The sequence below is a fragment of the Oncorhynchus masou genome, chromosome 28 (assembly GCF_036934945.1).
Source record: "Oncorhynchus masou masou isolate Uvic2021 chromosome 28, UVic_Omas_1.1, whole genome shotgun sequence".
Taxonomy (NCBI): domain Eukaryota; kingdom Metazoa; phylum Chordata; class Actinopteri; order Salmoniformes; family Salmonidae; genus Oncorhynchus; species Oncorhynchus masou.
In genome coordinates this window covers 57,830,557-57,851,713 of record NC_088239.1, presented here as the reverse complement: position 1 = coordinate 57,851,713, position 21,157 = coordinate 57,830,557, and the positions used below count along the sequence as shown (strand labels likewise).

Sequence of the window (21,157 nt, the reverse complement as noted above, 5' to 3'; positions counted from 1 at the left end):
AACTTTTTTAACAAATCAAAAACTGAAAAATTGGGCGTGCAAAATTATTCAGCCCCCTTAAGTTAATACTTTGTAGCGCCACCTTTTGCTGCGATTACAGCTGTGAGTCGCTTGGGGTATGTCTCTATCAGTTTTGCACATCGAGAGGCTGAAATTTATTCCCATTCCTCCTTGCAAAACAGCTCGAGCTCAGTGAGGTTGGATGGAGAGCATTTGTGAACAGCAGTTTTCAGTTCTCTCCACAGATTCTCGATTGGATTCAGGTCTGGAATTTGACTTGGCCATTCTAACACCTGGATATGTTTATTTTTGAACCATTCCATTGTAGATTTTGCTTTATGTTTTGGATCATTGTCTTGTTGGAAGACAAATCTCCGTCCCAGTCTCAGGTCTTTTGCAGACTCCATCAGGTTTTCTTCCAGAATGGTCCTGTATTTGGCTCCATCCATCTTCCCATCAATTTTAACCATCTTCCCTGTCCCTGCTGAAGAAAAGCAGGCCCAAACCATGATGCTGCCACCACCATGTTTGACAGTGGGGATGGAAGGTTTAGGGTGATGAGCTGTGTTGCTTTTATGCCAAACAGCATTGTTGCCAAAAAGTTCAATTTTGGTTTCATCTGACCAGAGCACCTTCTTCCACATGTTTGGTGTGTCTCCCAGGTGGCTTGTGGCAAACTTTAAACAACACTTTTTATGGATATCTTTAAGAAATGCCTTTCTTCTTGCCACTCTTCCATAAAGGCCAGATTTGTGCAATATACGACTGATTGTTGTCCTATGGACAGAGTCTCCCACCTCAGCTGTAGATCTCTGCAGTTCATCCAGAGTGATCATGGGCCTCTTGGCTGCATCTCTGATCAGTCTTCTCCTTGTTTGAGCTGAAAGTATAGAGGGACGGCCAGGTCTTGGTAGATTTGCAGTGGTCTTATACTCCTTCTATTTCAATATTATCGCTTGCACAGTGCTCCTTGGGATGTTTAAAGCTTGGGAAATCTTTTTGTATCCAAATCCGGCTTTAAACTTCTTCACAACAGTATCTCGGACCTGCCTGGTGTGTTCCTTGTTCTTCATGATGCTCTCTGCGCTTTTAACGGACCTCTGAGACTATCACAGTGCAGGTGCATTTATACGAAGACTTGATTACACACAGGTGGATTGTATTTATCATCATTAGTCATTTAGATAACATTGGATCATTCAGAGATCCTCACTGAACTTCTGGAGAGAGTTTGCTGCACTGAAAGTAAAGGGGCTGAATAATTTTGCACGCCCAATTTTTCAGTTTTTGATTTGTTAAAAAAGTTTGAAATATCCAATAAATGTCATTCCACTTCATGATTGTGTCCCACTTGTTGTTGATTCTTCACAAAAAAATACAGTTTTATATCTTTATGTTTGAAGCCTGAAATGTGGCAAAAGGTCGCAAAGTTCAAGGGGGCCGAATACTTTCGCAAGGCACTGTATGTAATTTGGTCCGATGAGTCCAAATGTGAGATTTTTGGTTCCAACCGCCGTGTCTTTGTGAAATGTAGAGTAGGTGACCGGATGATCTCCGCATGTGTGGCTCCCACCATGCAGCAAGAGGTGTGATGGTGTGGGGGTGCTTTGCTGGTGACACTGTCTGTGATTTCTTTCGAATTCAAGGCACACTTAACCTGCATGGCTACCACAACATTCTGTAGCGATACGCCATCCCATCTGGTTTGCACTTAGTGGATCTATGTGTTTTTCAACAGGACAATGACCCAACACAACTCCAGGCTGTGTAAGGACTATTTGACCATGAAGGAGAGTGATGGAGTGCTGCATCAGATGACCTTGCCTCCACAATCACCCGACCTCAACCCAATTGAGATGCATTCTAGTTTGCTCTGTTTTTTGGTTAATTCTTAAGTAATTATCTTTTTGTTTTGTCATGATTTGGTCGGGTCGAATTGTGTTGCTGTGCTGGGGCTCTGTTTTTGTGTTTATGAACAGAGCCCCAGGACCATCTTGTTGAGGGGACTCTTCTCTAGGTTAATCTTTCTGTGGATGATAGCTTTGTTATGGAAGGTTTGAATTCTCTTTTCTGGATTATGATAATTACAGAGTATCCTTCTAATTCTGCTCTATATGCATTACTTGTTGTTTTACGTTGTACCCTGATGATGTTTTTGCTGAATTTTGCATGCAGCAGCTCAATTTGGTGTTTGTCCCGTTTTGTGGGATCTTGCTTTGTGAGTGGACCCCGGACCTTACAACCATAGAGGGTAATGGGTTCTATAACTGAGTCAAGTATTTTTTGCCAGATCCTAATGGGGATGTCGGATTTTACGTTCCTTTTGATGGTGTAGCAGGCCCGTTTTGCCTTGTCTCTCAGATCGTTCACGGCTTTGTGGAAGTGACCTGTGGTGCTGATGTTTAGACTGAGGTCGGGATAGTTTTCTAGATGGAATTTGTATTTGTAGTCCTGGCAACTGGACCTTTTTTGGGACACCATTATTTTTGTACACTGTCAGGGCCCAGGTCTGACAGAATCTGTGCTGAAGATCTAGGTGCTGCTTTAGGCACCAGATCATCAGCAAACAGTAGACATTTGACTTCAGATTCTAGTAGGTTGAGGCTGGGTGCTGCAGACTGCTCTTGTGCCCTCGCCAATTCGTAAATATATATGTAGAATAGGGTGGAGCTCAAGCTGCATCACTGTCTCACCCCACAGCCGTGTGAAAGTAAATCTGTGTTTTTGGACAATTTTAAGAGAAACACTTATTGTTTGTGTACTTGGACTTTATAACGTCACATGTCTTTCCCCCGTCTTTCCATCAATTTGTATAGCAGACCCTCATGTCAAATTGGGTCAAACGCTTTTTTTATACCAACAATGCATGAGAAGACATAGCTTTTATTTTGGTTTATTTGTTTGTCTATTGGGGTGAATACGTGGACTGTCGTACGGTCATTTGGTAAAAAGCCAATTTGACATTTGCTCCGAACTTTGTTTTCACTGAGGAAATGTAGGAGTCTGCGGTTAATGATAATGCAAAGGAATTTCCCAAGGTTGCTGTTGATGAATATCCCACGGTAGCTTATTGGGGTCAAATTTTGTGGATTGGAGTGATCAGTCCTTGGTTCCAAATATTGGTGAAGATGTAAGAGAGGACAATGTTAAAGAGTTTAAGTACAGCCAATTGGAATTTGTGGTCTGTATATTTTACCATTTAATTTAGGATATCATCAACACCACATGCCTTTTTGGGTTGGAGAGTTTGTATTTTGTCCTGTAGCTGATTCAGTGTAATTGGAGAATCCAGTGGGTTCTGGCAGTCTTTAATAGCTGATTCTAAGATTTGTAATTGATCTTGTATATGTCTTTGCTGTTTGTTCTTTGTTATAGAGCAGAAAAGATTGGATAAGTGGTTTATCCATGCATCTCCATTTTGGATGGTAACTCTTTGTGTGGTTAGATTCTATGGATTCTTCAATTGCATTGAGCTGATTTCTGTGCTGTTCATATTTTCTTAGTGTATTTCTGTACTGTTTTAGTATTTCACTATAGTGGAAGGCGTAGGCTCAGGTTTTCTGGGTCTCTGTTTTTGGTTGGATAGGTTTTTGAATTTCTTTCTTAGATTTTTGAATTCTTCATCAAACCATGTATCATTGTTGTTCATTTTCCTAAGTTGTCTGCTTGACAATTTATATATTTGAAAGGTCAAATATACTGTTTAGGCTTTCTACTGCCAAGTTCACATCTTCACTATGGCAGTGAAATGTTTTGTCCAGGAAGTTGTCTAAAAGGGATTGATTGTGTTGTTGGCCAATAGTTTTTTGGTAGGTTTCTACACTACTTTCCTCCTTAATATTATGCAGTTCCTTTGGCTGTGATGCCTCATGATTGCGTATTACTCTGTTCAAGTAGACTGTGATTTTGCTATAATCTGATAGGGGTGTCAGTGGTCTGACTGTGAACACTCAGAGACTCTGGATTCAGGTCAATGATAAAGTAATCTATAGTGATACTGCCAAGGGATGAGCTGTAGGTGAACATACCATAGGAGTCCCCTCGAAGCCTACCATTGACTATGTACAGACCCAGCTTGCGACAGAGCTGCAGGAATTGTGAGACATTTTTGCTGGTTGTTTGTCGTTGTTGTGTCTAAGTGGGCATATTGGGGAGGGAATGCTGTCACCCACAGGTAGGTGTTTGTCCCCCTGAGTGCTGAGAGTGTCAGGTTCTTGTCCAGTTCTGGCATTTAGGTCAACCTGGAAATGGTTGATCTCCCCCTCTAGGATGGAGAAGCTGTCATCGTTAAAGTATAGGGATTCTAGATAGGCAACAGACATGAGGACTTTTCCCTCTGTTAAGATAGTTTTCTTATTAACTTCTGGCCAGATGTAAAATTACCCTGTTTTGACTGATTTACATTTTTTTTATAGCTTTGGTACTATTTTAACAAGTATGTGATAAATTTTCAAATCTTAGTACAAAACTCAAAACAGATAATCAAAAAGGCTGTTATTTCAGGTGGTGGCCATAGGACCCGTCAAAGAGATCTAAGAGGTGGCCACAGGACACGTCAAAGATATCTAAGAGGTGGCCATAGGACCCGTCAAAGAGGTGGCCATAGGATCCGTCAAAGAGGTGGCCATAGGACCCAGCAAAGAGGTGGCCATAGGACCCGTCAAAGAGGTGGCCATAGGACCCGTCAAAGAGGTGGCCATAGGACCCGTCAAAGAGGTGGCCATAGGACCCGTCAAAGAGGTGGCCATAGGACCCGTCAAAGAGGTGGCCATAGGACCCGTCAAAGAGGTGGCCATAAGATCCGTCAAAGAGGTGGCCATAGGACCCGTCAAAGAGGTGGCCATAGGACCCGTCAAAGAGGTGGCCATAGGACTCGTCAAAGAGGTGGCCACAGGACACGTCAAAGAGATCTAAGAGGTGGCCATAGGACCCGTCAAAGAGATCTAAGAGGTGGCCATAAGATCCGTCAAAGAGGTGGCCATAGGATCCGTCAAAGAGGTGGCCATAGGATCCGTCAAAGAGGTGGCCATAGGACCCAGCAAAGAGGTGGCCATAGGACCCGTCAAAGAGGTGGCCATAGGACCCGTCAAAGAGGTGGCCATAGGACCCATCAAAGAGGTGGCCATAGGACCCGTCAAAGAGGTGGCCATAGGACCCGTCAAAGAGGTGGCCATAGGACCCGTCAAAGAGGTGGCCATAGGACCCGTCAAAGAGGTGGCCATAAGATCCGTCAAAGAGGTGGCCATATGACCCGTCAAAGAGGTGGCCATAGGACCCGTCAAAGAGGTGGCCATAGGACCCGTCAAAGAGGTGGCCATAGGACACGTCAAAGAGGTGGCCATAGGACCCGTCAAAGAGGTGGCCATAGGACACGTCAAAGAGATCTAAGAGGTGGCCATAGGACCCGTCAAAGAGGTGGCCATAGGACCCGTCATAGAGGTGGCCATAGGACCCGTCAAAGAGGTGGCCATAGGACCCGTCAAAGAGGTGGCCATAGGACCCGTCAAACAGGTGGCCACAGGACACGTCAAAGAGATCTAAAAGGTGGCCATAGGACCCGTCAAAGAGGTGGCCATAGGACCCGTCAAAGAGATCTAAGAGGTGGCCATAGGACCCGTCAAAGAGGTGGCCATAGGACCCGTCAAAGAGGTGGCCATAGGACCCGTCAAAGAGGTGGCCATAGGACCCGTCAAAGAGGTGGCCATAGGACCCGTCAAAGAGGTGGCCATAGGACCCATCAAAGAGGTGGCCATAGGACCCGTCAAAGAGGTGGCCACAGGACACGTCAAAGAGATCTAAGAAGTGGCCATAGGATTCGTCAAAGAGGTGGCCATAGGACCCGTCAAAGAGGTGGCCATAGGACCCGTCAAAGAGGTGGCCATAGGACCCATCAAAGAGATCTAAGAGGTGGCCATAGGACCCGTCAAAGAGGTGGCCATAGGACCCGTCAAAGAGGTGGCCATAGGACCCGTCAAAGAGGTGGCCATAGGACCCGTCAAAGAGGTGGCCATAGGACCCGTCAAAGAGGTGGCCATAGGACCCGTCAAAGAGGTGGCCATAGGACCCGTCAAAGAGGTGGACGTCAGAGAGAGGGAAGCAGATGTCATGGAAAGGTTGTGTCTAATGAATTCCGGGCCATCATCATTGGTCATGTGGTAAACAGAGGCCTTACCATGGCAGAGGCTGCCGGATTAGGTCACCCCAATCTGAAAAAAATGAACTGGCAATTCGATAATGAGAACAGTCCACCAAGAAAGCCTTTACTGTAAATTACATATTGTAATGCATGTACATTCACTAAACTTGTTACAGTATTCTTACAGTATGATCTATTGACAGTATACTCTGTTTATACCCTCAGAGTTTACAGAAGTCCCCATGGTGGTTGCCATGTGCTGACCGACCAGCAGAAGTGGGCAATGGTGGAAAGGGTGAGGGCCAGGAATGACGTACAGTACGGCTGTCTGAAATAAAGCAGGCCATTGAGGAGAACAATGACACCTTTGCCAATGAGGCATCCAACAGCCTACCAACAATCGCTCACCTTCTAAAGAGGCACCAGGAAACACATTTACCTGGTGTGCTTTGAGAGAAACAACGACTGGGTGAAACAACTGCAGGCTAAGTATGTTCCGGTACAGCACTATATACTGTATTACTGTTACTATTTGATGCACATGCTACTTCACAATATCATATTGGAACTATATTGTAAAAAATAACTAACCAAAATATATTTTTAGAAGGTGATGGTTCTTGATGCAGTTGTGAACCATTACAAGTTAATATTTGTTGATGAAGCGGGCTTTAACCTGGACAAAACTTGGCGCCTTGGGCGGAACCTTATTGACCAACGGGCGACCGTCCAAGTGCCTAGACAACGTGGGGGAAACATCTCCATGTGCACAGCTATCTCTGAAGATGGTATGGTAGGAAGTAGGCCATGACTTGGATCCTACAACTCTGCACACCTCATTGTGTTTCTCAATTAAATTGAGCAGGCTTGTCAAGGTGAAAGGGTCACCTATGTCATTGTGTGGGACAATATCAGGATCCACCATGCAGAAGTGGTTCAGGCATGGTTTGGGCCCGTTCCCGATTCGTGACCCTATACCTGCCCCATACTCTCCTTTCCTCAACCCTATTGAGGATTATTTTTCAGCATGGAGGTGGAAGGTGTACGATCGCCATCCCCATGAACGTGCCATCCTCCTTCTGGCCATGGATGAGGCATGTGACGACATCAATGCAGACCAATGTCAAGTTTGGATTCACCATGCCAAAAGGTTTTTCCCACGGTGCATGAACAATGAGGACATTCACTCGAAAATAATTCATGGCCAACTGCTCAAGACAAGCATGATTGAAATGAATGCGTGCTAAACATATATTTTTTAATTTTCATTCATTTCATTTGTTTCATTTAATTTCTTACATTTAATTATAGACAGTACACCTATGTTGCAATTGTATCTGAACAAAATTAAATAAATGTTGCATTAATGATTGTAGAGGATGTCTTCATTGATCACATCTTTGATTTTCCCATTCAATATATATTAAGGAAATTCTAGATTTTCTGACAGTTTTGTTGGGTAATGTAAGTAAGTGTGTTGCGTAATGTGCAAACTGTAATCTACTGTCATTTACAGTACTGTAGCATATTACTTTCAGCACTGCTATGGGTGATTTGCATCGTTTGCCATTAGATAAAACTGGTAGGCAAAACTACAACTTTGAAAATATCATTATGTTGTGTTTTGGCAATTAAAAGAGTGTACTCATTACATTTCACAATTAACTTATATTATGAATCAATGGTTGTGTGGTGAGAGATGCTTACAATCAAAATGAATGCACAATGACAAGTTTTGAATGAAAGACTGGCTGCGTTACAACTGTAGTCAGTCTCTCTCTCTCTATATATATATATATATATAAAATAATATATATAAAAATAATGAGCCTTGGTGGATACAGTATGTTCTTTAGAACCTCCCCTCCGGTCATAATTGTTGCCCTGCAAAGTGTCTGATATCTCTGTGCTAATTTCAGACAGATATTGTTGGTGTTGGCATTGCTATTATTGCCCCATAAAGTCTCTCTATTCAGGAGTGTTTTGACGTGCAATCTGGCCTTTTAACGCCTCTGGCACATGTCCAAATCATATCGCCTATTCATTCTCCACAGTCGGTGGATGTATGCATTTTATTAGTGAAAAAGCAAGCTCAGGAGAAATTACAATGAAATACACACATGATGATGAGGGAGAGATATAGATGTGGACAGTTGTTTGTTGTTGTAAAACAAAGATGACTCATGTTTCCTAATACCACCGACTTGAACATGGCACAGCTGCAGCACAATCACAGTAACAGCACAACAGGTTTCTGTTCTGTGAGTCTAAAGCCTATTGTTTTTTCAACTTTCAAAATAAGTTGAACATATATTAAAAGTTTACTGAGAAGGTAGAGAAAAAAAACGTTTTAATGTATAGGCTAAAGAAAGCATATAGTCTACGTTCATTTCTCATTTTTATCTACCTTTTAGTAATGCATAGCTTAACATTATGATTGCATTATGAAATTGTCAACTAATTTCTATTGATGTGCAGTTGTTCCTCTTCTGAATTGCAATTCATAGGCCTACCCTCTGTGATAGAGCTCCACAAATTGATTTTGAAATAAGACCTTTGCTGCCATCTAGGGGACAGATGATATACTATTTATATGTACTGCAACAGCTGCACACATCTGTCTAGGAAGATAACTGTAGCAGATGCTACAGATGCTACTGCTAGAGATGGATGCTTTTTAACTTTCAAAGGATACATCAAGATGTCTTCGTACTGTCCTAATTTATTGTGTATATTGTTTCAGCATCATATTACATTTCATATAAAGCCTGCAATGCTCTCAAACGGCTCACATAATTTCACTGATTGATGGATTTTATTTTAAAGTGAATCTATTATCTGTTGCAGCCAGGATTTTAAGAGGTGTACAAAATGGAAAAATTCTCAAAGTATTCAAAAAGCAGAAATAATCAAATGATGTATAACGCATTGGCCATTATATTAATGTAGTTTCTATACTAAAACTAGAGACAGTATTATACAAATTAACATACATTACATTTTATACTACAGTATTCAATACATCATATTATGAAACTTCATGTACCATAAATATCCACACTAATATAACTGCCAAACCACCTTCGGACCCTGTCCCAGCTGCAGTTGCAAGAACCAATGAAAATAGAGGTGGGTGGGAAATAAGTATTTGCGGGCGTTACGTCAACACCGCAGTAGACCTACCATCCCCTGTGCCTTGACAGACCTGACATTGCAAGGTAAGATTTCAACCAAATAAAACTAGAGCTTTAGCTAGTATATAAATGTGAATGCTTGACTTTTAAAATGGACTCAATCATGGATTATTTCCGGACTGCCCCAAACAGGAAGTCACATCGCGATTTCGGGAGGCCTCCCACTATTCAAGCTGTCTAGCACAGCTTGCGCTAGAGTCAACACAGCATCATGCCACAATATTAGAAATTATTAATTGCACGTAACCAGCTACTGCGGTTGTCATTTGCATTGGCCGTGTAGTGACAGCTTGATTGGAGCAATCTCTGTTATGCTAACTAACACATTGGCAGCACAATAACACAAACTAAGGTCGCTGCATTCGTATAGCTAACTAGCGAGCTAGGCAGAACACTTATTGGTTGTCTGTAGCTAGCGAACTGATTCTGATAAGTTGTTCACTTAAAAGCTGGCTAGCTTCAGCAATCTAGTGTTGAATGACTGCTGGCTGCTGCTAGTGCTACCCAGTGGCAGTGCTACACTCCCCGCACTTCAATTATATAGCCAGCTAAAGTGTACAGTATCAGTGGTTCCCAAACTGTGGGGTGCGTCCTCATATAATTTTATTTTTATTAAAGAAACACTAAATAGCTTTAAACGTACTCTTGAAAACTGTAATAGTAGAATGCACAAGGTGACATTTTAAAATTGGATTTGCATCATCAGTTCCTTTTGTCATGTTAGTCATTGCATATTTCTAACTTGTCAAATGTCTAGCTAACATTTTCTATTTGTTTTTTAGCCCATAGATATTATTGTTTTGTCATTTTTATATCACATGAATACACATTAGATGTGGAAAAACAAGAAACGTCCCTTTATCAGGACCCTGTCTTTCAAAGATAATACAATTTCAAATAACTTCACAGATCTTCATTGTAAACGGTTTAAACACTGTTTCCCATGCTTGATCAATTAATCATGAACATGCACCTGCGGAACGGTCGTTAAGACACTAACAGTTTACAGACGGTAGGCAATTAAGGTCACAGCTATGAAAACTTAGGACACTAAAGAGGCCTTTCTACTGACTCTGAAAAACATCAAAAGAAAGATGCCCAGGGTCCCTGCTCATTTGCGTGAACATGCTGCAAGGAGGCATGAGGACTGCAGATGTGGCCAGGGCAATAAATTGCAATGTCCGTACTGTAAGACGCCTAAGACAGCGCTACAATGAAGACAGGCCGGGTAGCTGATCGTCCTCGCAGTGGCAGACCACGTGTAACAACACCTGCACAGGATCGGTACATCCTAACATCACACCTGCTGGACAGGTACAAGATGGCAACAACAACTTCCCAAGTTACACCAGGAATGCACAATCCCTCCATCAGTGCTCAGACTGTCCGCAATAGGCTGAGAGATGCTGGACTGCGGGCTTGTAGGCCTGTTGTAAGGCAGGTCCTCACCAGACATCACCGGCAATAATGTCACCGATGGGCACAAACCCACTGTCACTGGACCAGACAGGACTGGCAAAAAGTGCTCTTCACTGACGAGTCGTGGTTTTGTCTCACCAGGGGTTATGGTCGGATTCGCGTTTATCGTCGAAGGAATGGGCGTTACACCGAGGCCTGTACTCTGGAGCGGGATCGATTTGGAGGTGGAGGGTCCGTCATGGTCTGGGGCGGTGTGTCACAGCATCATTGGACTGAGCTTGTTGTCATTGCAGGCAATTTCAACGCTGCGTATTATAGGGAAGACATCCTCCTCCCTCATGTGGTACCCTTTCTGCAGGCTCATTCTGACATGACCCTCCAGCATGACAATGCCACCAGCCATACTGCTCGTTCTGTGCGTGATTTCCTGCAAGACAGGAATGTCAGTATTCTGCCATGGCCAGCGAAGAGCCCGGATCTCAATCCCATTGAGCACTTCTGGGACCTGTTGGATCGGAGGGTGAGGGCTAAGGCCATTCTCCACAGCAATGTCATGGAACTTGCAGGTGCCTTGGTGGAAGAGTGGGGTAACATCTCACAGCAAGAACTGGCAAATCTGGTGCAGTTCATGAGGATGAGATGCACTGCAGTACTTAATGCAACTGGTGGCCACACTAGATACTGACTTAATTTTGATTTTGACGCCCACTTTGTTCAGGGACACATTATTCAATTTCTGTTAGTCACATGTCTGTGGAACTTGTTCAGTTTGTCTCAGTTGTTGAATCTTATGTTCATACAAATATTTACATGTTATGTTTGCTGAAAATAAACACAGTTGACAGTGAGAGGAGGTTTCTGTTTTTTTGCTGTGTTTGTAAAGTAAATTCTTGCAATTCTATACAACTGCAAAATGTGTAGAATTTCAGGAAATAAGCTTTAAACCTGCAAAATTCTTTCCGCCAACGAGATGTTTGAACAGTTTGTGTCATGGACAGTGCTTCTGCCCATAGAAATAAACGCGGTGCTCACGCAGGGGCGCAGGGTGTTCCCCAATGTTGGAAGGGAGTCCCCGAGTGAAAAAGTTTGGGAGCCCCTGAGTTACAGTATATGTTTCTCACAGTGACTACTAGCTAGAGGTTGACCGACACGTCTGGCACTGCAGGATTTGAGGATTTGTGGTTCTGGGATTTTTGCTCACCGTTCTTGTGATCATTTTGACCCCACGGGGTGAGATCTTGCGTGGAGCCCCAGATCGAGGGAGATTATCAGTGGTCTTGTATGTCTTTCATTTCCTAATAATTGCTCCCACAGTAGATTTCTTCAAACCAAGCTGCTTACCTATTGCAGATTCAGTCTTCCCAGCCTGGTGCAGGTCTACAATTTTGTGTCTGGTGAACTTTGACAGCTCTTTGGTCTTGGCCATAGTAGAGTTTGGAGTGTGACTGTTTGAGGTTGTGGACAGGTGTCTTTTATACTGATAAAAAGTTCAAACAGGTGCCAATAATACAGGTAACAAGTGGAGGACAGAGGAGCCTCTTAAAGAAGAAGTTACAGGTCTGTGAGAGCCAGATATCTTGCTTGTTTGTAGGTGACCAAATACTTATTTTCCACCATAATTTGCAAATTAAACTCATTAAAAATCCCACAATGTGATTTTCTGGATTTTTTTTCCCCGCATTTTGTCTGTCATGGTTAAAGTGTACCTATGATGAAAATTACAGGCCTCTCTCTTTTTAAGTGGGAGAACTTGCACAATTGGTGGCTGACTAAATACTTTTTTTGCCCCACTGTACATGGAAAATTATTCTGTTGATGCTTCCTCTTGTCATGGCTTTTGGATTTATGACCGAGTGTCAAAACCCCAGTTCTAGATGTTTTTGTCCCACTACGGACTGTTTTAAGCCATCAATTTTGTGAGACCGTGATGACTATAGTAAATAAATCGTCAGTGTATGTCCTGTAATTCTTGTGGTCAATACTTTAGTCTGTGTCACTTAATAATACTTGGTCCACCATAGGGGAAATAGCCATAATATATAAAATAATTCAATATTTCAATTAACAATGATAGTAAATGAAGCACACAGATTTTTACAACAATGACATCTATTTCTCACTAACCACGGAGAGAGTAAATACAATTATCCTAAACACAATGTAACCAGGCACTAGACTAGAACTTCCATAGTGATTGTGCCACAGCCTGAACCTTTGATGTCCTTTTATCTTTTATTCCTCTCCCCTCAGGTGTGAACACGACGGCGGCAGCTTCACCAGCTCTGGACCCAGACCTGCTCCGGGAGGTTCTGGAGTGCCCCATCTGCCTGGAGACTTTCAACCAGGAGCAGCTGAGGCCCAAGCTCCTGCAGTGTGGCCAGACAGTGTCTGCAGAAGCTGCTGGCGAGCACCATCAACGGCGTGCGCTGTCTCTTCTGCAGCAGGGTCTCCCGCATGAGCAGCTTCTCCCAGCTGGCTGACAACCTCACTGTGCTCAAGAGTGAGGGCCACCTGCAGCAGGGCCACGCTGTCCAGCCCATCCGGGTGGCTGCTGAGCAGCACCAGAAGGACCTGGGCGGTAATCTGGCGTCCCTCCACAAAGCCATGGACCATATCCAGCAGAAAAAAGTGACCATTGACAGTGTGACAAAGAACATGCGGGTGAAGTCCCGGGCAGTGCAGCAGGAGTATGCCCGGGCTGAGCTGCGTCTGCTGGAGGAGCTGGGGCACTAGCGGCAGGCCTTCGCTGCCTCCATGGCCAAGGTGGAAAAGCTGAATGGGCACATCCTTGAGGAGCAGACATACCTGCTGAACCTGGCTGAAGTGCAGGTGGTGTCCCGATGCGACTACCTCACCATGCGGGTGAAGCAGAGCGACATCACCCTGCTGGAGGGGGAAACGATGAGGAGGAGCTAGACCTGAGGAGCAGCCTGGACCTGCCTATGCTACTCAAGCTCCAGGACCCTGAGCTGGTGACGACAGAGCATCGTGTCAGCATCAGCTCATCACCAAGCCCTGCACCGTCAACACTGATGAGGGGCTGCTGGAGTTTAGCACTGGGGATGGGGTTGATGCCATGTGCGGGACCATGGGGGTTGTAGGGGCCCCGCTGGACCTGTATAGAGACATTGATATGTTAATGTCTGTAGAAGAGGCTGTGTGTACCTCCCCGGGCAACTTTAAGTCCATGGATGGGTTGCAAGGGCAACCTGCCGGGGATGTTCAACCTACCGGTTAGCATCTGCGTAACCCCACAGGGCGAAGTCCTAGTGGCCGACCGGGGGAACTACCGCATCCAGATCTTCAACTGCAAGGGCTTCCAGAGGGAGATCCATCGCAACCCCAGCAGCATCGACCTGCCCAACCTCATCCCGCTGTCCATCACCATCACTCCGCAGGGCCTTATTGGGGTCACTGACAACTACGACAACTCAGTCAAGGTGTACACCATTGACGGCCACTGCGTGGCCTGCCACAAGAACCAGCTAATAAAGCCCTGGGGCATTGCAGCCATGCCCACGGGTCAGTTCGTGGTATCGGGCGTGGAGGGCGGCAAGCTCTGGTGCCTGGCCGTGGACCGCAAAGTGGGCGTAGTCTTCTACAACCGTCTGTGCTCGGCAGTGCGGCCCAAGTTTGTGACGTGCGACGCATCGGGCACCATCTACTTCACCCAAGGTTTGGGCCTGAACATTGAGAACCGCCATAATGAGCACCACCTGGAGGGGGGCTTCTCCATCTGCTCGGTGGGGACGGACGACCAGCTGGGCAAGCATCTCAGACACTTCTTCTCGGAGACAGAGGACTTCCGTTGCATCACGGGAATGTGCATAGATGCCAACGGGGACCTGGTGGTGACGGACAGTGGCAGGAATGAGATCCTGCAGTTCCCCAAAGAGGGCGGCTTTAACGTGCTCATCCAGGAGGGACTGACGTGCCCTGTGGGCGTGGCCGTCACTGAGAAAGGACAGCTGATGGTGCTGGACTGCTGGGACCACTGTGTGAAAGTCTACTCGTACCCACAGAGGAGACGCTTCTCCACCTGCTAGGTGCTAAGAAACTACAAATCCAATGGTGTGTGTGTGTGTGTGTGTGTGTGTGTGTGTGTGTGTGTCACTTTTTAATATAAATGGCTGCATTCCAAACAGCTTTTGCTCCTCCATGATCTGATTTCTAGTCGGTGCTTAGCAGGTCATATAATGAGTTACTGATCCCCAGTCAGTCAGTGGGACTGGCTAGGAGTACACTGGAACCAGGACAGTGTTTATCTACAATGTGAGCTGCCTCGTTGATTTGATGGATCACAGCACTAAAGACGACAATAAGTGTTGTCACATTGGGGGTGGGGGGAAACTGGTATGTCAATCAACGCACAACATTTTTAATATTTTAACTGCTGTACTGTACACAATATTAGGGCCGTGTTGATACCTGTATTGCGATACTCATTAGACAAACATTATGTTGTCATTGAGTCACATTATTTTCCAATCTATAGAACGCTATTTTACAGGACCAAAGAGCTTGGTCTGCATTGTTTTTATTTTATTTTTGCCATTGGATTTATTTTTGATACTGGTATTGTCACAGCTGTACAAAATTATATTTTCTATTTACTAAGCCTGGCAAGAAAATGTATTGCAAAAAAGAATTGCGCTTACAGGCTGCCTTTATCAATTTAGAAGGCAGGTCTAATCAAACCTCTAATTTTTTTTAAATCTATAGGGATGGGGATCATGGACTTGATCGCTATAACCCAGCCATCCAATATGCACAGTTTATTCTAAAATAAGTAGAAATAGGCATATTTCCTATTAATTGTTTGATTTCCATGATTGTTGCAGAATACATTCCTCACCTTTTCTGACGGATGGTTTCATACGCGAAGTAGCCTGTCGCCTACGTCTGATCTCTTATTTAATTGGACCCATTTCGCAGTAGTAAATAAAAATGCTATTTCAAGTGTTTTGCTCTATGCGATCCGGAGCGTAGTTTAACGCTCGAACAGATGCTTCAACTTTTTCCTTTACGTCTTTGTCAAATGTCTCGCGTAAACAATATTTATTTTATAAACATAATACATATTTTCATAGTCATTGCTGAACAAATTCTTCCACTTTTTTTTGTTTTTCTGGCCATGATGGGTTCATATTCCTAAAGTAGCTTTAGACTACAACAAATTAACATCTCTCGGTTTAATCGGGCCTATTTGATTGGCTTTTATTTAAAAGTATTTTGCGTTGTGCTCCCGAAAGGTAGCGCGGTTTAGAATATATAGTATAATTTAGCAGACAGTGTATCTGTTCACTGAAGTGTGTAGGCTACCACTGTAAGTAGGCCTACTGTAGTTTTATATTTTTACAATGTTTCAGAATTCGCGGGTAGTGCAGCATAATTAAGTTCCGGAAAAAGTAAGCAAACTATTATTGAATTGAAATGATCTACAGGTTATAACAATTTCCAATGTTTTCTTTATTTCAGATACAGAAAATGTCACTGTAAAAGTTTAAAACATTCTGCCAACACCTCCAGAGACATTTGATCAAGTTCGTCATTGCTATTTCCTTTAAACTTCCATACGTACATACAATTTCTTCAGTGATTGTGTGTTTTCATTTCTTGTACTCTCATGAGACATTTGTGAAACCATATTTGTCAACACACCAAAGGATTTAAATTCAGGATATCATGTCAGGCAGCATGCTAACCTTGTCACTACAAAATTATTTCTCAAATTATCATTACAGATATTCCAAACTTAACTATTACAAGACTGTTTCTGTCAGTTTTAATGGTGATTTTTTTTTTTTTTACATTAAAAAAATAACGTTAATTGCAGGATTTGCTTGGATTAATGGCAAACATTTTAAATTGCTCAAATTGGGCTGTAATTGAAGATGTTTTATACCAAAAGCATTACAAGAATATCGATGTCTTGATTTTGTCCAAAGTAACAGTAAGCAAAATCTGGTAAATTAATAAAGTGCACTTTCTTTAACCTCTATCAAGTTGTTTTGACATCGCATTGTTGTTTTTAGCTCTATAGATTATTTGGGATATTTTCAGTGGATTTTAAACGCTTTCAAACAATGCGATTAATCACATAAAAAATGTGTGCACTTAACTTTTTGTAATTTAACTTGGGTTAAAGGCCCAATGTAGCCATTTTCATATCAATATCAAATAAGGACCTTACTGCAAGATTTACATTAAAATGGGCAAAAAAATGGGCAAAATACATTTTTATTTTTGAGGGAACTCACTATTATTGGTATATTTACGGAATGGTGACGCCACAATGAAAAGCACACACATAAAGAATGATAGAGGCCTCTAGTGGCCAGAATTCAGTTTTAGCATGTGCAGCGCCATTGAGGACTTCCACCATTCTAATATAGTCAACTGGGTGAGACTTCCAACTTCATTGGCTGATCCCTCCTTGTGCCCCTGTTGGAGACTACTTTAAAATGGAGATAGTATGGGCAGTGCCATTGAGGCTGTCACAGACACCATAATGGTACAGATACAAGGATGGCATAAACTCCCGCCCATGCAAATCAGCTGCTTTAGAAGGTCCTGTGTAGATATTTCCTGATAGTTTCTTGTTGAAAATACAAACTCAACAGTTGCACAATATGATACAAAAATAAATGAATTTACGCTGGGCCTTTAACTGATTAACTCGGACAGCCTTCATTTCTGTAGACCTACATGGAATTGCCTATTTCCTCTTGAGTTTTTATTTTTTGTTATACTACTGGGTCTTCTGAGTGTTCTGTTTCTGTATGTGTGTGTTGAACCAACCCATGTGTCTTTCAGAAGTTTCGCCTTTGGTGGAGGCAGTGACTTTACAGTGTGTGTGTGTGTGTTACTATCATATCAGATGAGTTTCTGTGTAACGCGAGTCTCAATTTCATGTTTGTAATGTCATCTATTTAGTGCAATAAACCCAACATGAATGAAGTTGTGCATGTTGGGGTTTCAGATTCTCTTTGGAGAATTTTCCAGGCAGGAATTTACATTGTAGGAAGAACACTGACTTCACTGTAATGTGAACATTTAGAAAAGTAATAACACTTTGTGCAATACCTTCGGTAAATACTTGCGATATCTGCGATGCAGCAACGGAATTTTTCATAAATAATTCAAGGCATGTGTCTTTGTATTCCGGTGTTTACAGTACATACTTTGAATCCATTTATTTGGTAAAAGATACACTATTTTCATCCTATTCACAGCCCTCACCATGTCTGTCCAATTCCATTTTGAAGGTCTCAGTGGCACAGCATAGTACTGTACAAAAGCTCTTTCAGGTCTTGCCTAATGTTTATGAAATGAATTATGAAATGCTACCGAAGGTTTTCCGAGAGGCTATTCTCGGCTCTGTCCCAGGGGCTAGGACGAGTTAAAAATGAGGAATCATGTCTGCTATGAATCATAATTCTATCTGCAGCGTCCTGAAAATTGTACCATATTGAATAAACCCCATTTTGCCCCCCCCAATTTTACGTCTATTGATAGTCTACTCGCCTGGATCCCTGGGTCTAAATTGGTCACTGATTACAGTATTATTTGTGACATGTGCATCATATGCAGTTTCCCCCTCTCACCTTTCTGGTACTGCAGCCAGAGCTGCTGTTGAGCCTTCTTGCTGGGGAAGTAGATGGTGCAGCTGAGCTCGGAGCCGTAAAGGGCCTCGGATACGTAATGGCTGCCATACTGCTGGATGAAGGACAGCAGCTCCTCTCTGGTGCTCTCTGCAGTCAGTGTCTTCAGAACCTTGGAGAAGCCTGGGAACCAGGAAAGTGTGGAGGGGAAATAATGTGGAACAAATGGAATTGTAATTATAGCTGAAGCAAAAAAAGGGGGCTTTGTAAATGCACTAAATACAGTACTATCCTGTATGGTTTTCCCTCTGTTTTCCCTTTTCAGTACAATATGATGTAGTGTAGTAGTAGTTAAATAGGCTCACCAGGAAACAGGACAGTAAATTAACACTCCATACCAGACCTGGGTTCAAATAAATATATATATACGGTGGTGCTTTCAGAAAGTATTCACACCCTTAGATTTTTTTTCCACATTTTCTTGTATTGCAGCCTGAATTTAAAATGTATTACATTTACATGTTGTGTCACTGGCCTACACACAATATCACATAATGTTAGTGGAATTATGGTTTTCAACATTTTGACATTAATAAAAATAAGAATCTGGAATGTCTTGAGTCAATATGTATTCAACCCCTTTGTTATGGCAAGCCTAAATAATTTCAGGAGGAAACATTTGCTTAACAAGTCACAAGTGTTTTAACGTGATTTTTGAATGACTACCTCATCTCTGCACCCCGCACACAATTATCTGTAAGGTCCCTCAGTTGAACAGTGAATTTCAAACACAGATGCAACCACCAATACCAGGGAGGTTTTCCAATGACCCACAAAAGGCACCTATTGGTCCAGTAGATGGGTAAAACATTTAAGAAGCAGACATTGAATATCCCTTTGAGTATGGTGAAGTTATTAATTACACTGTGGATTGTGTATCAATACAAAGATACAGGCTTCTTTCCTAACTGATTTGCCAGAGAGGAACGAAACCGCTCAGAGATTTTACAATGAGTTCAAAACCGTTAAGAGTTTATTGGCTGTGATATGAGAAAATGTAGGATGGATCAACAACATTGTAGTTACTCCATAATAATAACCTAAATGACAGGGTGAAATAAGGAAGCCTGTACAGAAAAAAAAATATTCCAAAACATGCATCCTGTTTGCAGTAAGGCACAAAAGTAAAACTGCTAAAAATGTGGCAAAGAAATGAACTTTATGTCCTAAATACAAAGAGTTATGTTTGGGGAAAATCGAACAACACATGACTGAGTACCACATTCCATATTTTCATGCATGGTAATGACTGAATCATCTTATGGGTATGCTTGGGCAAGGACTGGTGAGTGTTTCAGGATAAAAAGAAACGGAATGGAGCTAAGCACAGGCAAAACCCTAGAGGAAAACCTGGGTCAGTCTGCTTTCCAACAGACACTGGGAGACAAATTCACCTTTCAGCAGGACAATAACCTAAAACACAAGGCCAAATATACACTGGAGTTGCTTACCAAGACAACATTGAATGTTCCTGAGTGGCGTAGTTACTGTTTTTACTTAAATCAGCTTGAAAATCTTTGGCAAGACTTGAAAATGGCTGTCTTAGCAATGATGAACAACCAACTTGACAGAGCTTGAAGAATTTTACAATCCAGGTGTGCAAAGCTCTTAGAGACTTAAGTATTCACACCCCTGAGCTTTGCACACCTATATTGTAAAATTCTTCAAGCTCTGTATTTCATTTCAATACATTTGCAAACATTTCTAAAAACATGTTTTCACTTTGTCATTATGGGGTATTGTGTCTAGATGGGTGAGATTTTTTAAATTTAGGCTGTAACAACAAAATGTGGAATAAGTATGAATACTATCTGAAGGCACTGTAAATACTTATTTTCTGTGTACTTAAGTATTTTCAAATAATGTGGCCTGAAACAACTACTTTTATTTAAAAGTATTTTCAAATAATTTCCTATAAATAGCCTACTATTTGAATTATTTTCAAATACTTGCAAGGGAGGGTTTTTGATGTATGCATGCATGACTAAGTCGCTTTGGATAAAAGCATCTGGTAAATGGCATATATTTGAGTTTTCAAATACAGTACATGCCAATACTTTCCAACTGTATTTCCAAATACATTCCAACATTCAAGTACTTGTCCTTCCAAATAAAACAAATCTGAATACTTACTTCGAAATGTATGTGAAAGGTATTTTAAATAGTATTTGAACCCTGGTCTGCTTCGTACCTGTAGACAAGGTGATGGCGCTGAGCTTGACTTTGTACAGGTTGCTCCTCACTCTCCACTGCTGAACCATGGGGTAGCCCATAGCCTCATTGAACTTAGCATCACCTGCAATGGACATAGACATATTAACCTAGTTCTGAATAACTTCCACAATATGAGTAGACCCACATTTTTTTCATAAGATTTGAGTAAATAACTCAGTTTCACATTAACCATGCATTGAAAGCTATGGATCATTTGTGTCGGAGTTTGAGTTATAGAAGCACATTTGTAACTGCCTGAAGTGCATTAGCTAGCTTTGTCTCCCTCACACAAACTGTCCGTGTACAGTGTACATTCTGTTGTTTTCAACAACACCATTTTCTTAGTACAAAAGTTCCCACCCCGTGTGTAATCAATGGCAGACGGCCGCAGTAGCTCCAATTGAATTTCCAGCATTAAGGCGAGAGCAATCTCGCCTCCGTAATTGCATTATCAAACTTTCATATGAGTCTGGCACAACACAGGGCCATTAGAACACAGGAGCGAAGAGAACAACAACTAAATCCTCCCT

General features: G+C 42.5%; 1 protein-coding gene and 1 pseudogene across 1 annotated transcript in view; one reads left to right on the top strand and one right to left on the bottom strand.

Annotated features, from left to right (window-relative positions):
- Positions 1-21,157, bottom strand: part of LOC135517965 (astrotactin-2-like) — a 569,522-nt gene that overhangs the window by 234,146 nt on the left and 314,219 nt on the right. The window contains exons 15-16 of the mRNA XM_064942708.1: positions 20,605-20,709; positions 18,357-18,536 (exon numbers count right to left, since the gene is read on the bottom strand). Coding sequence (XP_064798780.1) covers positions 18,357-18,536; positions 20,605-20,709 — 285 coding nt within the window. The remainder of the gene's footprint in view (positions 1-18,356; positions 18,537-20,604; positions 20,710-21,157) is intronic.
- Positions 8,347-18,410, top strand: LOC135518468 (E3 ubiquitin-protein ligase TRIM32-like; annotated as a pseudogene).